This window comes from Pygoscelis adeliae, unplaced genomic scaffold, assembly GCF_000699105.1.
Source record: "Pygoscelis adeliae isolate BGI_AS28 unplaced genomic scaffold, ASM69910v1 Scaffold5, whole genome shotgun sequence".
NCBI classification, from domain to species: domain Eukaryota; kingdom Metazoa; phylum Chordata; class Aves; order Sphenisciformes; family Spheniscidae; genus Pygoscelis; species Pygoscelis adeliae.
The window spans coordinates 1240619-1260413 of NW_008824753.1; the positions used below are offsets into that span (position 1 = coordinate 1240619).

General features: G+C 46.7%; 1 protein-coding gene across 1 annotated transcript in view; it reads right to left on the reverse strand.

Annotated features, from left to right (window-relative positions):
- Positions 1-10003, reverse strand: part of LOC103916460 (USP6 N-terminal-like protein) — a 31449-nt gene extending 21446 nt beyond the window's left edge. The window contains exons 1-5 of the mRNA XM_009323443.1: positions 9916-10003; positions 3128-3201; positions 2523-2608; positions 1644-1683; positions 815-895 (exon numbers count right to left, since the gene is read on the reverse strand). Of these exons, the coding sequence (XP_009321718.1) occupies positions 815-895; positions 1644-1683; positions 2523-2608; positions 3128-3193 (273 nt within the window). The 5' untranslated portion in view covers positions 3194-3201; positions 9916-10003. The remainder of the gene's footprint in view (positions 1-814; positions 896-1643; positions 1684-2522; positions 2609-3127; positions 3202-9915) is intronic.
- Between the last annotated feature and the right edge of the window lie 9792 nt (positions 10004-19795).

Here is a 19795-nt window from a genome sequence, read left to right on the forward strand (position 1 = left end):
AAGAAGGCTGCAGAGGCCACGGCGACAAGGTGATGCTGGGCTTCAGCCCTCTCTGTGCGCAGAGTGCCATAAGCAGAGCAGGTCAGGCGTGATGCTCCTCTCCTTACCCAGCAAGGGTCCTGTCATTAGGTTCAAGGGTTTTTTGTTTCAAGAGGTTTGTAATAGGAACATATTACAAATATTATTTATTAAAAACAACTCAGTTTTGCAGTGGCGTTTGATGCAGAGTTTATTTTGAACACCAAAGCCAAGACACAAGGTTGGTGTCTCCATCCTTGATTTCCACAGATGGGTGCACACAATGTAATATTTAAGCAGCCAAGGGGCTTCTCACAGGCGCGGCTAGGAGCAAAATACAAAATCTAGGTGTTGCCCTAGACAAGTAATTCTCCCTCCAGGGAGAATTATGAGGAACATCAGCTGCACTGTATCAGTCACATCTCCCATGCCATTCTCAGGTGGTGGAGACACAGAAGCAACCTGCAATGCCCTCTGCTCTCAGGGCAGGGACCCAGCTGGGCACACAAACATCTCTGCTGTGCTCCTCCTTGCGCAGGGAAGCAGAAGTGCAAACACACCAGCAGCATTTAGGAAACCATTTTAAAAACTATGCTAGTCAGAACAGGACTTTTCCCTTGACTGGTAATCCAGCAACTTCAAGGAAAGATTTAAAATATTAAAGACTAACGGGTAGAATTAGGCAATATTTTCCAGTGATTTCTAGTTTCTCTATGAACTTTTCAAAAGCCTGCCTCACTGGAAGGATGCACCGTACCTGTCCCTCCGGACCCGTGCTCTTTCTTTTCCTCCTTACCTTGTCACTGTTTCTGTATTTGCCCCATTTCTTCAGCATCTTTAGCCACTTGTCCACGCGTTCGATTTCCTGCTGTTTTTGCTGGTGCAAGGGGGAAGATGACAAGACAAATTTAAGAAAAAAAGCCCCAGAAGATACCTCCTGAAAACACAAAACTCATTCTCTTTAGGTTTAAACTCCTATGCAAAGACCTCACATCAGGGACGGCAATAATCCACAGGTGCTTGGTAATTTCAAGCTTTCCGCTGGTAATTTCAACACATAGTACTTAAAGCAGCATTGGTAAAAACGACAAAACACACAGGCTTAACATAGAGAAAGCATTTCCAAGAGGAGTATTCCTTGACAACAAAAATCTTTGCAGGTTCAGCTAGCCTCAAATCGTATCATTGTAGCAGATCAGCAGAACAAGATGCTATTTAGTCCCAGTTAGCAGGATCCTAACAGAGGACCTGCTCCCAGCTCAGGGGAGATGAGAATGGAGATGACTGTTACCTACAACCTCCACCGCTTTCCCCTGCACATGCAATCCCCTTTTCAAGCCACAGCTGCCGAGTGCTGTGCCAAAGCAGAGGGAAAAGCCCAAAATTGTTTAAAAGGTGCGATTTCAGTGCAGCATGGAGGAGGGGAGATGCCTGACCCAGCAAAATAGAAGCTCCAACAGCCAGGTATTGTGCAGAGTTCCCACCTCTGCGCGAGCAGCAGTGACCAGCAGGCGCTGGCTGCCTGCTTTGCTCTCACTTGCACATTCATTTCCTCAAAAAAGGCCCCTCTGCAGCCAGTGTGACAAGGATCCGATACCCATGACAACAGAGCTGGCAGCTCTCACCTTCTCCTCCAAGGCCGTGCGGGTTGGCAGCTCCTGCTCGCTGGAAAAGCAAGAGGTCACCGGTTACTCTATGGGCAAGAAAGGGTGCGGAGGAGCGTGGGGTGCTGCAGCTTGGGGACCACCTCGGGCACCTGAGGAGATACAGCTCAGTGGCTTCGTGCCTTTCCTACAGCTGTCCCCGATGAGGAAGAGGCAGAGGAAGCACCAGCCAAAACACCACCACCCTACGGGAGCTGCTGGGGGTAATCAAGCACGGGACACAGCTGGAAATTTTGGGCATAAAGCTCCTTTTCAATACACACATGATCAGCAATTAAAACAGGGTGCGGGGCAGATTTCTGGACAGCAATTGCTTCGACCCTCCCTTCTGCACACAAAACACCTACTATTATAACTTTTTGTTCACATTTGGAATAAAAATAGTTCTTTTAAGCATTCTCCCCAGGCATAGGGTGTGCATCTAATTCATCTGTGCCTCACTTAGGATGGGGATTTCCTAAGGGAACCGAGAACGATCAGATATCTTGTCTCATCTCTTCCTACACCTCACTGAATCATCAGGTGCAAATGCAAGAGCCTATCCCTCTGTGACACACCGCCGGCCTCCTCCTGCAGAAGCCTGCACCTTCTGACACCAGGCTTGTGATGGGAGGCCATTTCTGAGCCTTGCCTTGCAGCAGATTCAAAGCATCAGAGTGTTTGAATGTGTGTGGTTGAGGAAGGAGGCACATTTAGTCTTTCCTCCTGCATTTGGGATTGATCAAGCCAAGCCACAGAGTGGCTTATAGGAAAGATGCTGGGTCTGCCACACTCGGTGCAGATGGATGGTCCGCACAGACACACGGGTCAGAGAGGACAGGTGAGGGCATGAGGACTTACTGCAGGAATCCAAACCGGTCTGTAACTTTATACAGTGTGAAATCGGCATCTTCCCATGGGTCAATCTGAGCTCCTTCCCGCCTGCCCTGAAAGCAGAAAGGACACCCGTGAGCCAGCCCCAGCATTGGGAATGCCCCAGTGCCCGCATCCCTCCCTCCCCACACGCTAGAAGGCATAAAGCCAGGAGCCCAAACCTGCTCTAAAGAGACAAATACAACACAGGCAAGAGAAAAATGCACAAGTTCAGCCTATCCAGCGTCCCTGGTGTGCCTCTGCTATGGGCTTGAAAGGACTGCACATCAGAGAAACCAGCACTGTTGGGCATAAGCCATCCTGGTGTTAAAGGGAGCATTGAAGCACTAGAAGCCCAGGACCTTTCGGTATCTGTGCTGAGCATACACGGGATCCACAAGTAACTCTGGGGATGCAGTGAGAGGGTATGTGCAGGCAGAAGCAGGCAGGGAGAGCTGGCACAAAGCCTGATGGCATGAGGGTTACTGGGGCGATGCCTGCAGGGAGGCAGAAGTTCTTATTCGAAGCATTCCTAATCGATTAAATAGCTTCAGCCTTAGCCAGTATGTTGGGGAGAAACACAAGGTTGGTACCTTCTCATACTTGGCAACGATCTCCGCTTTTTCCTGGGCTATTAAAGACTCTATATCTTTCTTCATGTCAGAAGCTGTAAGGCAAAAAAAAAAGGGGGGGGGGCAGGGAAGGAGATAAGTAAATGTGTACACAGCATGGGAAATATTTTAGGAAAGTGCTAATAGAAAAAACCTTTGCTGACAACTTTAGCTACCAGCTGTATCCCATAGCTAAAATTAGGCTGAGGTTGAAAAGCCCCTGTACAGAGCCTGCACGGAGCTTGCTTGCAAGCAGTAGGACTGCCAGCTGCCTGCTCTCTGCATGGGGACACAACTGAATTTGAGCAAGGGGGAGTCTTGTCTGCTGGAAGACAAGACGCTGTGCCTTTGTTCTTAGGCACATATATGCCTGTACGAAAGACATCGTGCTTTTAAATTGAGACGTGCAAACCAGCCACAGAGCCCTTCCGTTGCACAGGTCACGCACCAGCTGGGCACTGCACAGCATAGCATTAGTGTGGATGACAGCAAACCACCATGCTCTTGCACTCAGCTATGAATGTGAAGCCATGAGATGCTCTGTAGGGGCATCCGAAGGCAGATTTAACATCAAAGGAGAAACTGAAAGGAGAAGTTTTTGCCTACTGAAGCATGCATGCAACAAGTAAATTGGCTTCTATAAGCACCCCCAAAAGAAAAACAACACAGCAGCAAGATGACCGCAGAGTCCCCATCTACTCTGAGATGGACCAATCTTGGTCTAAACAAGGCCCAGTCTAGCTCCCTGAGGTCTGTGCCCACTGCTCTGCTTTGTCCCATACACATACGTACAAGCAAGATAACTTCCCACATCAAACGCGACTTGAGTGTTGTTTTGTACAAGCCCAAAGGAGCATCCTCCCTATCCAGCCATAACTAGTTTCTCACTGTTCACCAAAGGAAAAGGTTGATCTAACACAGTGAGGAGAAATCATGGGCAGACAAAATCCCCAGGGAACCACAGTCCACAGGGGTGGCTGCAAGGAAGAGGGCAGAGCGAAGGTCTACCAAGTCCTTCTCCTCTGAAACTCTATGGACCCGCAACCAGCCCAGCTCAGACCACACAACAGTTATGGCACCACCTAAAGCCAGGCTACCGCAAATCACGTTATCCAAACCTTCAGGCTGCGGGAGCAATGCTGCCACAGTGCAGTCCTGGCTGCAGCAGCCCCCAGGCACGGAGGACGGCAGTAGGGGCAGGCAGCCAACGGGGATGGCCTCATCTCCAGCCCACTGACCACATTCCCAAGTGCTCTGTAAACAGACAAACTCCAGCCAGCCCCAGAGCTATACATCTTCCTGGGATCTTCCCCTTGCTCCCCTTCCCCAGTGCTTGGTTGCTTTTTATTTTTTTTTTTTTTAAAGCATTTTAAAATACTTTTCAGTTTTTCCCACACTTCTGCTATGAATTATAAACCCTACTCGGTGCGGACAGGATAAGCACTGCGAAGTCATGCTGTATTATCACCTACATTACTCTGTCCTTCAGAGTCCTGCTGACTCGCCACAGGTCCCAGATGGATACTACACATTTCAAGAACAGCAAGGTAAAATAATTTTAGTCCACAGTTGCAAGCGGCTTAGTGTTTGGAAAAGTTTTTGAACACTTAAAGAGTACAAAGCTTCTTAGAATAGCTTGTTATAAAGGCAGACTGCATTTTGCCTGCTCTAAGGAGGTTTTGCCTATTTTACCTGCTGTAAAAAGATTCAGCAGGGTTGGGAAAAAACCGTTAAGAGCCACCACAGCTTTAAAATATTTTCCCCACTGTCACAATACAAATGATCCTGTGATTTACTCAGAACATCTGAAAGCTAAACAACTTCAATAATACAGTCCAGAGGTTTCTTGTAAGGCTTGAAAAAGGAGGTCCCTGGAACGTCTGGGATCCCCGTAGCAGAACAGACTTGAAAGCCTCCCACAAGAAATTACAAAATTTTGAAAAGCCTTTTGAAAATGAAAAAGAGCAGGTTGACTCCTGTGTTGCATCTAAAGCTGGAAAGTAAATCCTGTGTTGCTGTGCTCTGGTCTCTTCCCAAAGCGGTAGTGACCACCTGCTTGCAGAGATGAGGAGCACTGCTACCCACAAATAAAACACTGTGCAATAGGTGCTCAAGAACAAGTTTACTCCAAGCTGCCATTGCAGGTGTCTAATGGACACCAGGAGCCATCCTGACCTCCCTTCAGGAGGAACCTGAAGGGTTCTTGTTGTAGGACACACTACTCCAGCTTCCGGCTGAAGCTGCATCCCAGCGAGCCACTGCACAGCTGGCTGTGGCACAGCTTGGCACCTGGCAAGCCAGAGCGGCCAAAGGCGCTGCACGTGGGATGATCTGAAGAACGTGATTTTTCCTTGAGGGGACCAAAAAGAGCAATAAGAAAAACCAACTGGGGGAGATAGGATGATCAAAAGCATCAGTGCTCTCCAATGCTCAGCCCACTTCTCTGCACTTTCAGATGTCCATAAGCGATTATTTGTCTCATCTTACCAACTCCTTAATGCAACCTGCTCGTTGCCACCATGTCTTTCAGGCGCAGATGGAGATGGCTGGGAGATCCATCTTTCCCTGACTTTTCATTTTGAAAGCAGCCATCACTCCCAGTTGCCAGCGGTGTGATAGAAATATTAAACCATGCGCAATAATCAGGGCTACCAGGGCAGCTCTTCTGTGACATGTTATCAGCCAACAGCACAGGCATTTCACTGCTTTACACTCATCTATACAGACACTGGGGAAAAAAAGCAAATTCTTCAAATTCATGGCAGGAATGGGTGTATCCTTCCCCATTATTGGCTCCACAATCAAAACAGAGCAAGGACAGAAATACTAAAGTGTATTTTGTTCTCTTATTTTTCCAAGCTGCAGCTCTTACTTCAAATGTTCCCATGAATTTTGCTCAATACATGTTAATCACAGCTTCATTTTTCAAAGTAACAAGGTCTGAGTAACTGTCTCGCTGTGTCATCTAATGTATCTGCATCTTCTCACATCTTTCTTCTGCGAAGTTTAACTCAAAGACAAACTCACTCCCCCACTTCTGACATTGTTTTTTGGTTGTTATGGGGCCAAAGAATTCAAATGAGGTCCTTTATGTGCTGCTAGAAATACAAATATTCTCCAAGACTGGAGGGGAAAAAATAAACTGTACATCAAATTAAATGGGCAATTTTTCAAGACCTTTATGAAGTGGGAGTTATTCTGAATGTCTCTGACCACACTCTGTCACAGAATAACCAGAGGAAGAGTGACTCGGTAACATGGGAGGGTTTACACAGCAGAAGACAGCAGCAAGACCACATATATTTTGGCATCCGCCTCTGCGAAAGCCTCTCTGCAGCCAGAAACGCCAGACTGGTGCAAAGGAGCCAGTTTTGCATCTCATGCCTGGAATGTGCACATTTGTTTTCTCTTTCTACTGTAACAGCGCAAAAGTCCACATTTAGGAAAAAACTTGAAAGCAGAGAAAATGGTTGAAGGCAGTGGGAGGGATGGAGATGGCAAGTGGCTGCACCAGCCTTGGTGTCTGACTGCAATACTGCTGCTTTTTGGAGTACAAAGGCGATGCTGTGCTCGACTAGGTGATTTTCAAAGTACTCTGGAGAGGGAACAGAATAAAGCTTAGCTCTGTAACAGCCTATGTTGAATATAGATATTGGCTATGGATATTTTTATTATTTAATTCTGCACATACTCGAACTCCAGAGTAGTTTGACACTATGAAGTTACAGCATTTGCTTGAGGGAAATGACACCTTGTGTATATGAAAACTACTGAGACATTTATTTTCTGGAGAGTTTGACAAAACACATCATTCTGCCCTGATATAAACAGGCTGCCTATTAATAGGCACAGCCTGTACCTGCTACACTTCTCCATATACCTATATAAGACTGAAGACTTTTTTTTTTTTTTAAATACACCACTCAAATGACTTTCTCAAGCCCGCCGCCCAATTTTCTCCTGTGAGTACTGTATTTTCCCAGCAAATAGTTTTGTTTTTTTCCTGTGACAAACACACAAGGTGAAGCAACTATGAACAGGAATGGTAAGAAAATGTGAACAATGTGAGAACAGTATTACATAAATTTACTAGGATATAAGCAACAGAAATCCCCAAGCCATGCACGCTTAAATTCAACTGGGAAACAGAGTTACCAACTAGTTCCTTTTAAAAAGAATGAGTTGAAAACCCCACAATCTGTCATCTCACACTAGAACTTGCAGCTTCCAGTTTACAATTTAAAGAATTAAAAATTAATTGCAGCAACAGTAAGCCTAAAGATACTTACTGAAAATGCATGTTACTGCCTACCTGCATTAAACACTATCTAGCCATTAGCAAACCTGAAATAAAATATCCAAATTTTGGATGAGAACAACTTTCCTGAAATTAATTCACCAGCTGGGATCTCAAGTATTGGCAGCGGAAAGAAGGTGTCTGCATCAAAAATAGAAGACTTGGTGCAAAAATTGTTATCCATTAATCAGGTTTACTGTTATAACCCTCCCCCAAAAGTCCCATATTTTTCCAGTAAGATCTGCCAAGCTCCTGCCACCCCACACGGGGTGGTACCCGCCAGGACCAGCCTGGCCAGGAGCATGGGAACCTCTGGCCACCAGTCACCCAACCTCTGTGTTGCAACCCTGCTCGCTGCCCAGAAGAGGAACCGAGCGTTTCCCACGGCCCAGCAGCAGTGCTGCTCCTGCCGCGGCCCCGGGACACACACACACCCACCCCCCGCCACCCCCAACCACGACGCAATGTCTCCTGCTTATAAACGCATTAGCAATCACCCTGCCTGGTTCACTCCCTCTGTGCCAGTACCTGCAGAAGACACAGACACTGCCACCTCTTTCTACAGAGGTTGCTTGCCAAGGCCACATCTGCAGCCCTCGGCTCACCACCAGGTCCTCCTCTGCTGCTCAATTTATACGAAACAAGGACAAACTTCCATCAAACTCCACCAGGATGTGAGACCTGTACACAGGATTTAATCCATCAAAAATGCAAATGGATGTGGTCTAAGGACTGGAGCCAAGACATCAAAGGCTCAGCTGATGGGCCCTGCAGAGGGTTACACAGGTTGCACATCAGCATGTCTTAAGATGCCCTCCCAGAAATTCACTGCAACCGTGATTCCAGATCTGACTCCTCCAAACCCTCCTCGCAAAGCAGTTTTGCTGTTGGGACCTTGACCAGAAAGCAGTTTCCCAGCCTTTGAACAGAGTAGCTGTGGTGATGCTACCAAGCAACCCATCTGAGCCAAAGCTGCTGAATTTTCAGTCTCTTGAAGCTCTTTTTGCCCCCTTAACAAGGAAAGTACAAAAGTTTTACACGCTTTTATACTGGTTTTACACAGGTTTTGTACTGTCAGGCTGCACTAGCATCAGACAGTATTGCTCGACTTCAGCATTTTGCTGCAAGGTAAACTGTAGATCCAGCATCACTTGGCAGAAGGGCTTTTGAAAATGAAAATGTCAGTAAAATGTCAGTAAAATCTCCTCTTTTTAGGAAGTACAGCAAAGCATCATGTTCTCAACCTTGGGCTGGATTTGGGGATATTCTGGAACCCAATTTTTTAATATTTTATACTGTAGAAAAGTATATATTCAAGCCACTTGAGATTACAGACTATATGTTTTGGTTATTTCTCCGTTCCTGCTGCATCCACCAGTTAGAGAAAATTGAAGGCAAGCATGATGCAGGTGTACAGCCAAATACAGCTGAGTTACAAAATCTTAACAGTTACCTCCGGCAAGCAGAGTCATCTCAACCACCTGCACCCCTCCTCAGCATGCTCCATCTCCAGGGCAAAACTTGTAACATTTGCATTTTTGCTTCAGTAACCTCTCAAAGCACTGTACGTTTCTCCTGTCCAGCTGCACCCCAGCCCATGGAAACATACATGATTTTTTTTCCTGCATGCTATTGCAAGCAGAAGGTAATTGAAAAAGGAGAAATGAGTTTAGGTGAAGGTGTGTTGGAGTCCTGAATATGCCCAATTATCTACTAATAGAGACTGCTGTTAGGAGGAGGGGGGAAAAAAAAAAAGGCAAATTGTGACACAACGTACTTAAAACACCACGCTGCCCTGTATCAGACTGAAACTACTGCTGTGGAATAAAGTCAAAAAGGTACGTACTTACTACAACCACATCCACCACTGCTGAAACTCAACAAGTCACCATTTCTGTTTCACGTTCTATTTTAAAAGCACATTTTAACACAGCATTTTATATCTTTAGCCGTATATGGTATAAACCTGCAATTTTTCCTTTAGGGGAACAGGCTTAAAGGAAATGCTTATGCATCTATGCAAGTGGAAATGCTTATACAACATCTGCTAAGAGGCGAGACCCTCGCCCGAGACGTACCTGCAGTCCGTGCCACTTCCCAGCAAAGCACTGCTTTCACTTGTAAAGCTACTACTAGTTGTAACAGTGACTTGTGTGCTTGCATGCCCTGGAATAAACCCGGCCAAGCGAAGCAGTGCCACAGTCTGCTTACAAAGCAGCTAAACCAAGCTGCGAAAAGTTGAATAAACCCTATCAGGGTTTTTTTTAAGTGCATGAAACAGGCATCTCGACATGCTTCAAACCATGCAGGCTATCAGCTCGCAGCAAACTCCCCATCCTCGTTGCCTGGTATAATTTGGGGTGCACAGTCAGCAGCTGCAAGCCAAAGAGAGCTGTCATCAGAGGCTCTTCTCCCACATGCTTAAAGACTTTCAAAAGCAAAGCTGCGGGGTTACACCACTGCACATACCTACCAAGCACAGCCAAAACGAGCACGGCTTCGGGTCTGCTTCGACTGCATCACCACGGCCCGAGGAAACCTCAAAGCATCCCAAGGCATCCAGGAGAAGCTGCGGGCTGTTGCAGGCGGGTGCCAGCACGCAGGGCTGTGTGCCCAGGAGGTGACGAGCCGCAGGAGGAAGCAACAGCCACACACCACCGACTGCAGGCAGAGCTTCTGCTTCGCGAGACCCAGCTCCCCACGCGGAAGTCAAGCTGCTCCTGAGGTCTTGGTACAAGACTGGCCAGCGTCCCCACCTCCAGCGTTGCAGCTGCTGCAGTATTTTTTACTGGAAACCCAAATTTCAGTCCCAAAATAGACACCACACTCAATGCACTTGCATCAGGGACTTCTGCTGATCCCCATTCGCAGTTCCTTTCTCATTAACAAACCCACACTGCAAACACCCTGGCCAGGCACCAGCTTCAAAACAACATGTCACCAGACTGCACATCACCAGTCTTAGCCCAAACCCGGCACTCGCTTACAACCCTGCTACCGAAAAGGAAATCAGACTTGCACTCGCAAAGTGAATTATGACTTCAGGAATGAAATTACTATCAAGCAGGATGAACCAAGAAACAGGAGATCCTGTTTGCATGTTTATTTCCTTGACTACAACAAAAACTCAAGAGCACACAAGGAAGCTTTTTTTTTTTTTTTTTAATAAGAGCGTAAGGAGCACTAAAGCCAGCTGAATTGCAAGGAGGTTTATGTTTTAACTGTCTTGGGGTCTTTGAATATGACTGCCCATAGATCATTTTATATGAGTCGCAGAGGTGTTACAGAAAATTCAGATAAATTCCTGTCCCAGTAAACTTGCATTGTATTCAAAACTGCGCTGGATGCTGCGCTGGATAAAAACATGCTCACCTCCCTTAGCAGAGGCACTGGGAACACCCAAGTGAGAACCTCCACTGCAACTCGCTTTGACGCTGCCAGCAATGTCCCAACAAGCCAGAGCATCCAGCATCATCACAGATGAGATCCTGCCTGTTTATTAGCACGTGTACCCACAGCACACGACAGCTCTTGGGGCGATTCTCACCTGCTCCAGAGCTGGTTTGAGTTCAGAGAAGGGAGCGTGGAAATGCAACCCGGCTCCAAGCAATGTGCCCTTATCTGAGCTTGGTATCAGGTGCCGAGATGCATCAGTTCAGCTGGAGTTGTCCTCTCCCCTGCGGGCATCTACCTGGCAGGATAGATACCTTGCTGCAGGGTGGGGAGGACCCCCACCCGCCGCAGACCACCGGTCAAATGCCCTTTGGCCTCACTCATGCTGCCCCAGCTCAGCCTGGCAGCTCTCCCCTCCATTCCTCCAGCACGTGAAAGCTCACCACGAGTGGCTGGGAGAAAAGGCAAGGTGGGAGGCAATCCACACGTGGGCCTTCTCTTCCCCCAGGCTCACTGCAAAGGAAATAAGAAGTTGGTAAGTTTTCCAGTTCTGGTACGGCGGAGGCACCGTCCTTTCCCAGCGCAGGGGGTCTTTGCACACAGAGGAAAGGCAGGTCCGATTGGAGTGGGCAGCAAGGCAGCATCTCAGCCTGGTGGGGAAGGAACAGGCTGTAACGGGAGGGCACCCAATGGTGGAAAGTAAAATACGCTCATCTGCGCTGCAGGAAAACCCTTGGTGTGGGCCATGCTTGGATTTTGTTGATTCGGTGGGTTTTTCAGGATGAGTTTTCTCCCCACACAGCTCACAGCATCAGACCAGCCCAGCACGGACTTGTGCTAACACAGAGGACTTGTTACAGGGATCTTGTCTGGGGCTGGGCAGGAATTTTACAACTATCCGACCATACATGCCAGGTACCAGAAAACCAGCCCATGTATGCCTCCAGCTGCACATCATCATCTTGTCTGGGGTGTTTATCCAGGGATACTCAGCCCAGACACAACACAGCACCTGGTTTGCAGTGGGGGACTGTGTGTGGTTTAGCCCATTTTCTGGCCTGGTTGAGTGCTGGCGAATGGAGGGGCTTCCCATGCAGATCTCGGAGTCCATCACACCTTTGTACCAGCAGACACATGCTACTGGCAACTCAGCAGGCAGAATATGCCCCCCGCCCAAGCCAAAGGCACAGTATTACACCCAGCTTCAGCCTAAGAGCATGTTGCTGCCAAGAAGGGATGCAATGGGGGGTCCAGGCCATTCCTCCAGGAACAAGCTGGTGGGAAAGGAAGAAGCAGCACATGGGACTTCGGTCAGGTTAAGACCAGTAACACAACATCACCAACTCGCACAGGCAGTGCCACGTAAGCCACCTTCCAGCACTTGCAGTTCCTACCCAATACATCCAAACAGCTAATGCAGTTCAAAGGACATCAGAGCCCAATATATAGCTATCATTTTTTTAAAACAAGTTTTTAATTCTCACCTTAAGCAACCCAGAGAAGCAACGCACTGGTTTCACAAGTGTGAAATCAAGACATCACCCGAAAGCGCGATGTTTATGTTTGAAGTCAGCAAACACCAGGAGGGGGAAGCGTGCACTGATGCCTGGGAGAGGAAGCACAACTCGCTGTCGTCATCAGCAGCCACTTTAATAACACCACCTCTCCTCCGATCCCCCTCACAAGCACCTGTGAATGGACTTTTCCCCACGTTCCTGGGCTGTCCTGTGCTGAATTTCCCCACTGCCACCCCTCCAGCACCCAGACACGACAACTTGGAGACCCCAAAGTGCAGAAGACTTCATACCCTTTCAGAGGTGGCCACCTTTATCATCAAGTAACCTATAACACAGATTACATTATATATACATTATCACTGAGTACCTTATAGTGTGGCTTACACACATTATAATGCAGATTACACACATTTCCCTCCGTTCTCCCAATTTGCACCAAGCTTTTAAAGTACGATGGCAAGCTGTGGTCACAACAACAATAATACTTTGCCACTAGACTATGGCAATACTGTGAAACCCAAATACAATGGCCAAGTGTTTTAGTTATAGAAATAACTAAAAAACTATGTAAGGCTGCATTTATATGCTATCCACCCGCCTCAACAGTACCAGTGTGCACTGCAGCACTGCCAGTAAATAAAACCGCAACCCTCTCCCCACCATCCTTCCTGTGCTCCCAGCACTTACGTCTCGCTCTCATTTTAACACACATTTTTTTGCACTGTGCCTTGGCGCTCAGGTTAAGGTCTTCTGCCCAAGGATGGAGACGGGAGGAGAGAAGCAAGAGGGCTGATAAAGAGATTTGCTCTCCTCCCTGCTTACGCTCAGTAAGCCCAGCCTTGGTACTTCTGCAAAGCTCAGCTGTTGCAATGTCAGAAGACACAGCTTTAGACGTAAGCTAAACCCTCTGAGCAGAACAGCGAGTCTACAAGCAATTCTTTGTCAGCTTCTATTTTTAGATCTCACAGGGAATAAAAGAACATCCAAACATTTTTTTTTAAGCTCTTTTTGACAGGAACTCATCTTCTCCAGACAACAATAGCAAAAAAACCAAAACAAACAAAAACCAGCACAAAAACCCTCGTTAAAAAAAGAGAAGTAAACTGAAGAATGCAAAAGTCCACGTGTTGCTTTGGGAACTGAAGACTAATTTTCTCTTTGCATTCCCTCCTTCCTCCATTCCAGTGTCTATAAAAAAGCCAGAAAAGCTGGGGGTGGGGGCAGAATCCCCTTTTTTCGGGTGATGCACTGACCTGGAAAGGAACTATATAAACACAGAGCTTAGGAACTGGCTTCTTCTATTTGCTTAAGACTGGAAGAGCAGTTTACATTTCTTTAATCATAAACTAAAGGAAGCTACAACAATGGTCATTCTCCACCTGGACGTGCATTCCTCTCAAAATATTATATTTTATTCTTTTCAGTCCATGTAGCAACACCACGGGACACGCTACTCTTCCCTTTTACCATCCCCATGGTCATTCTCGCCTCCAGCTATACATGGCAATTTTGGGTAAGCTAAAAGCTCTTATTGCATCTCCTTTTGCTATTTAAAACTTTTCCTGCTTTTCGGCTCGGCAGCCACCGCCAGCTAGAGGCCACCCACACCTAACACATGCACAAAGCAGCGGGGTGATGACATGCATCCTGGCTGATACCTAAGATGTCACCCTGAGCACTGTGGAGCTAGTGGTGGTCACTAGCTAAAACCAAAGGAACAAGGATGCAAAAATAAGCTATCGTGCTGCCAGCAGCCTGTGCTCTCCTTGGCACAGAGGGGTGGCACCTTTTTTAAAACACAAATAAGGAAATAACAAATGTACCATTATACATGTCACTGGGACAGCCAATGAAATAAATGGGTAGGAAGTTAAAAATCCACTAACAAGACGCAGCTTGTCCGTGGAAAACTCGCCCAGAATAATCATTGAGGTGAATAAGTTATATGTAAGTTGAGTTAAAGTAAGATCTACACTGACCGTGTGGGTCTTGCACTGCTTGCCAGAGCCCCTGGCTGCACCCCATTTTTAGGAGGGGAGGCAGCTTGAGCCTGACCCTGACCCAGACCCAGACTAATGCCCATCCCCTAGGAAAATATGTATTTTAAATGAGGTTCTCTGAGTACCACCCTCATTCCTTCAACTGCTTTAGTGAGTTTCATTAGCTCACACTGCTTCCAAATACAGAACCCCATGCAGTAAATTATTTGTATTTGGCAGCCTCTGCAGAGGACACGCCCTGACCATTTTGCTGGCAGTACCGTGGACTTGCATTACCTTCAGACAACATCTCTGGACGCTAATGGGCGAGCTGTTGTTAACTTCTTTTCATCTACCAAAGCCCCACGCAAGCATGTCCAGTAATAGAAAACTTCAGGAAAACAAGAAGTATTTAATCCGACACGGGAAAGTACTGAGAAAATGTCTCCCAAAGCTCTTTTACAGCCTTGAACCATATGCAGGACAGCATTAGGATACAAAAAATTTTTAAGGAGTATGAAACCAATTTTTTTTTTTTAATTACAACATAACCTTTCCCTTCCTTTTTGCTTGTTGATAACTCCTAAAATTACCCCAACTGAACAGTCGCAGGAATTTTTGCTATTTTTTTTTGTGCAAAAGCAACATTTTATACAAACAAGAAAATTTAATGGTTGTGTTCCCTTTGAGGAAATTGTTCACACAAGAATTCCTCCCTCTTCCCTTCATGGAAAACATGCTTATAAAATCCAACCTGAGGTGAAGACTTAAGGCAGACATAATGCTTCAGCTTATGAAACTGCAATGGTCATGTAGGACACCCTGTTAAAAGCAGGTTGCCAGCTTAGAAGTCAATATAAAAATAACTCAAGGGTTCTTGTTGGGTTGTTTTGTAGTTTGTTTCTTTTAATAGCGTTGAAATCAACACCTGTGTCATTTGGTCAGGGCTCCAGAATACATCTTACAATTCACAATATATTTGGCTGTTATCACTTTACCATGGTCAACGTAAAACTAAACTTGACACTAAAAATGGATCCATTGAGACTGCTGGGGTTGAAAGACAGACATGCAACTTTCCAGCCAGGGAAAATTAAATGGTACTGATATTTTGGAGTAAGCCATATTATTGCAATAACAGTTTCTGTACTTTAGATATAAGTGTAATGAAATGATGCTCAGGGGAGTGGTGGAAATGCAGCTGGGCAGGTTGGTGCTGGATGCTGGTAAGAGCTAAGTGTGGAAGAGGATGCGAATCTCCCAGTCACTGGCAAAGCCCTAGTGCTGGTAGCGGGCAGCTGGTGAGGTGCCACACCAGGCAGTGACCAGTGGAGAGCAGCATCAGCTCCCAACCATCAACAGCAGCCGAACCAGTGCTCCCAAAACTGTGGTTCGAGCCCATACCACCAACCACAACCCCGTGCAAGCATGAAGAGCATCTCCGCATCAGTGCAGCGGGGAGTCCCCAGTCCCAGAGCAAGCCATGCCGGTCCCTGGTGCAGTGGGTGTAAACAGCTGGCACCTTTGCACATGGGCTTGGGGGATAAAATGAGTCTTCCCCTTTCCTCCACCAGCCCCACATTCACCCCTGTCCTGGTTTCGGCAGGGGTAGAGTTAATTTCCTTCCTAGTAGCTGGTACAGTGCTGTGTTTTGGATTTAGGATGGGAACAAAATTGATAACACACCGATGTTTTAGTTGTTGCTAGGTAGTGCTTACACTAGTCAAGGACTTTTCAGTTTCTCGTGCTCTACCAACTGAGAAGGCTGGAGGTGCACAAGAAGCTGGGAGGGGGCACAGCCAGGACAGCTGACCCAAACTGGCCAACAGGATATTCCATACCATGGGACGTCTTGCTCAGTATATAAAGCTGGGGGAAGAAGAAGGAAGGGGGGGACGTTTGGAGTGATGGCGTTTGTCTTCCCAAGTAACCGTTAAGCGTGAGGGAGCCCTGCTTTCCTGGAGATGGCTGAACCTGACCCAGACCCAGACTAATGCCCATCCCCTAGGAAAATATGTATTTTAAATGAGGTTCTCTGAGTACCACCCTCATTCCTTCAACTGCTTTAGTGAGTTTCATTAGCTCACACTGCTTCCAAATACAGAACCCCATGCAGTAAATTATTTGTATTTGGCAGCCTCTGCAGAGGACACGCCCTGACCATTTTGCTGGCAGTACCGTGGACTTGCATTACCTTCAGACAACATCTCTGGACGCTAATGGGCGAGCTGTTGTTAACTTCTTTTCATCTACCAAAGCCCCACGCAAGCATGTCCAGTAATAGAAAACTTCAGGAAAACAAGAAGTATTTAATCCGACACGGGAAAGTACTGAGAAAATGTCTCCCAAAGCTCTTTTACAGCCTTGAACCATATGCAGGACAGCATTAGGATACAAAAAATTTTTAAGGAGTATGAAACCAATTTTTTTTTTTTAATTACAACATAACCTTTCCCTTCCTTTTTGCTTGTTGATAACTCCTAAAATTACCCCAACTGAACAGTCGCAGGAATTTTTGCTATTTTTTTTTGTGCAAAAGCAACATTTTATACAAACAAGAAAATTTAATGGTTGTGTTCCCTTTGAGGAAATTGTTCACACAAGAATTCCTCCCTCTTCCCTTCATGGAAAACATGCTTATAAAATCCAACCTGAGGTGAAGACTTAAGGCAGACATAATGCTTCAGCTTATGAAACTGCAATGGTCATGTAGGACACCCTGTTAAAAGCAGGTTGCCAGCTTAGAAGTCAATATAAAAATAACTCAAGGGTTCTTGTTGGGTTGTTTTGTAGTTTGTTTCTTTTAATAGCGTTGAAATCAACACCTGTGTCATTTGGTCAGGGCTCCAGAATACATCTTACAATTCACAATATATTTGGCTGTTATCACTTTACCATGGTCAACGTAAAACTAAACTTGACACTAAAAATGGATCCATTGAGACTGCTGGGGTTGAAAGACAGACATGCAACTTTCCAGCCAGGGAAAATTAAATGGTACTGATATTTTGGAGTAAGCCATATTATTGCAATAACAGTTTCTGTACTTTAGATATAAGTGTAATGAAATGATGCTCAGGGGAGTGGTGGAAATGCAGCTGGGCAGGTTGGTGCTGGATGCTGGTAAGAGCTAAGTGTGGAAGAGGATGCGAATCTCCCAGTCACTGGCAAAGCCCTAGTGCTGGTAGCGGGCAGCTGGTGAGGTGCCACACCAGGCAGTGACCAGTGGAGAGCAGCATCAGCTCCCAACCATCAACAGCAGCCGAACCAGTGCTCCCAAAACTGTGGTTCGAGCCCATACCACCAACCACAACCCCGTGCAAGCATGAAGAGCATCTCCGCATCAGTGCAGCGGGGAGTCCCCAGTCCCAGAGCAAGCCATGCCGGTCCCTGGTGCAGTGGGTGTAAACAGCTGGCACCTTTGCACATGGGCTTGGGGGATAAAATGAGTCTTCCCCTTTCCTCCACCAGCCCCACATTCACCCCTGTCCTGGTTTCGGCAGGGGTAGAGTTAATTTCCTTCCTAGTAGCTGGTACAGTGCTGTGTTTTGGATTTAGGATGGGAACAAAATTGATAACACACTGATGTTTTAGTTGTTGCTAGGTAGTGCTTACACTAGTCAAGGACTTTTCAGTTTCTCGTGCTCTACCAACTGAGAAGGCTGGAGGTGCACAAGATGCCGGGAGGGGACACAGCCAGGACAGCTGACCCAAACTGGCCAATGGGATATTCCATACCATGGGACGTCATGCTCAGTATATAAAGCTGGGGGAAGAAGAAGGAAAGGGGGGGACGTTTGGAGTGATGGCGTTTGTCTTCCCAAGTAACCGTTAAGCGTGAGGGAGCCCTGCTTTCCTGGAGATGGCTGAACACCTGCCTGCCGATGGGAAGTAGTGAATGAATTCCTTGTTTTGCTTTGCTTGCGTGCGCGGCTTTTGCTTTACCTATTAAACTGTCTTTATCTCAACACACGAGTTTTCTCACTTTTACTCTTCCAATTCTCTCCCCCATCCCACTGCGGGGGGGGAGTGAGCAAGCAGCTGCGTGGTGCTCAGTTGCCGGCTGAGGTTAAACCATGACAACCCCAAAGCCCCCAATGACACTTTTTTTCCTTGCAAGGGCACCCTCAGCACTTGGGGTATTTCCTAATTAGATAAACACTGGCCTCCGAAGGGCTCGGCAAGGATTGCTCATGTCACCACGCTGCCATCTCACGGGCTCTACCACAATGGCAGAGTTTTCCCCCGACCCACGGCAGCGAGGCCAAGACCCTGGCACACACCCCTCCATCAGGGAGATGGCAGAGCACTGCCACACTTCGTGGCATGTACCACCATGTAATGACATACGCCCCCAGCATCCCTAGGCCACCTCAAACCAGCATGAACCAGAAATTCAGGTTTGCCAACTCAGTATCTTCCCAACCCCTGGTTTGGAAACGTCCTGCGATGATCGGGAGGAGGCATGAATTCAGCTTGGTTTCTGGGGGGAGAAAGCTATGCCCGAGCACATCATCTCGCTCATCCCTCATTTTACCCCACAAGGGACTCAAAGGTGGAAGGGTGGCACAATGAATGGCCTGAGCCAGCCCCATGTTTGGAGTTCAGCTTCATGTGGTGCATGCAGAGCCCCGAGCAGGTCTGGTGTGGACCCGAACCCGCAGGTGCCACCATGGAGCCCCGTACCCATGGGGATGTAGAACCAAGTGAGCCAGGTGACATGGGCAGACATCAAACCAGACGTCATCCTTCCATTTCTAGTTTTTTGGAGGTATTCAGGCAGTACCTTTGATCAAATATGCTTGAGAAAGCAACACAAGGAATTCAGAAAAAACAATGCTCAAAACTGCAGTGGATTTATTACCTACAATTACTGTCTTCCACGTCCTCAGCATTTCTGATGTGAATAATGGACAGCAACAGAAGCGGGATAAAAGCAAGTCAAAGGGGACCACAGCAGGCTCAATCTATTAATGAAAATGTTTGAGAAGGGTTTTTCCAGTGAAAGCTGAGCTTGCATGGGGAAGGTGACAGTACACATAGAAGAACTAAAAAAAATTACAAAACCCCTTCTTGGATGAGATAAAAAGCAGAGGGAGAAGTTTAAGTAGATGAGAGCCTGTGGCAGTGATATAAAGACAAGCATTTGGTATGATGGAGACCCATGCAAGACTGCCCATAAAAGCAGCAGCAGATGCTGTTCTCCCCAGGAAACACACAAACACAACTCAAGTATAACCTGTGTTTCAAGATGCAGTCTTACTTAGCTGAAGACATGCTCAGCTAAAGAAAAAAAAAAAAAGATAATTTGAACTTGAAAGATGCATTTATCTTAAAAATGCTTTAACATTCACCCAACTAGACAGTTCACTTAAAACATGTTCACTTAAAACAGTACACTTATAAATACAAAATTTCAGTTAATTGCTACAAAAGACATTTACAAGCAGGATGATGATTTCCT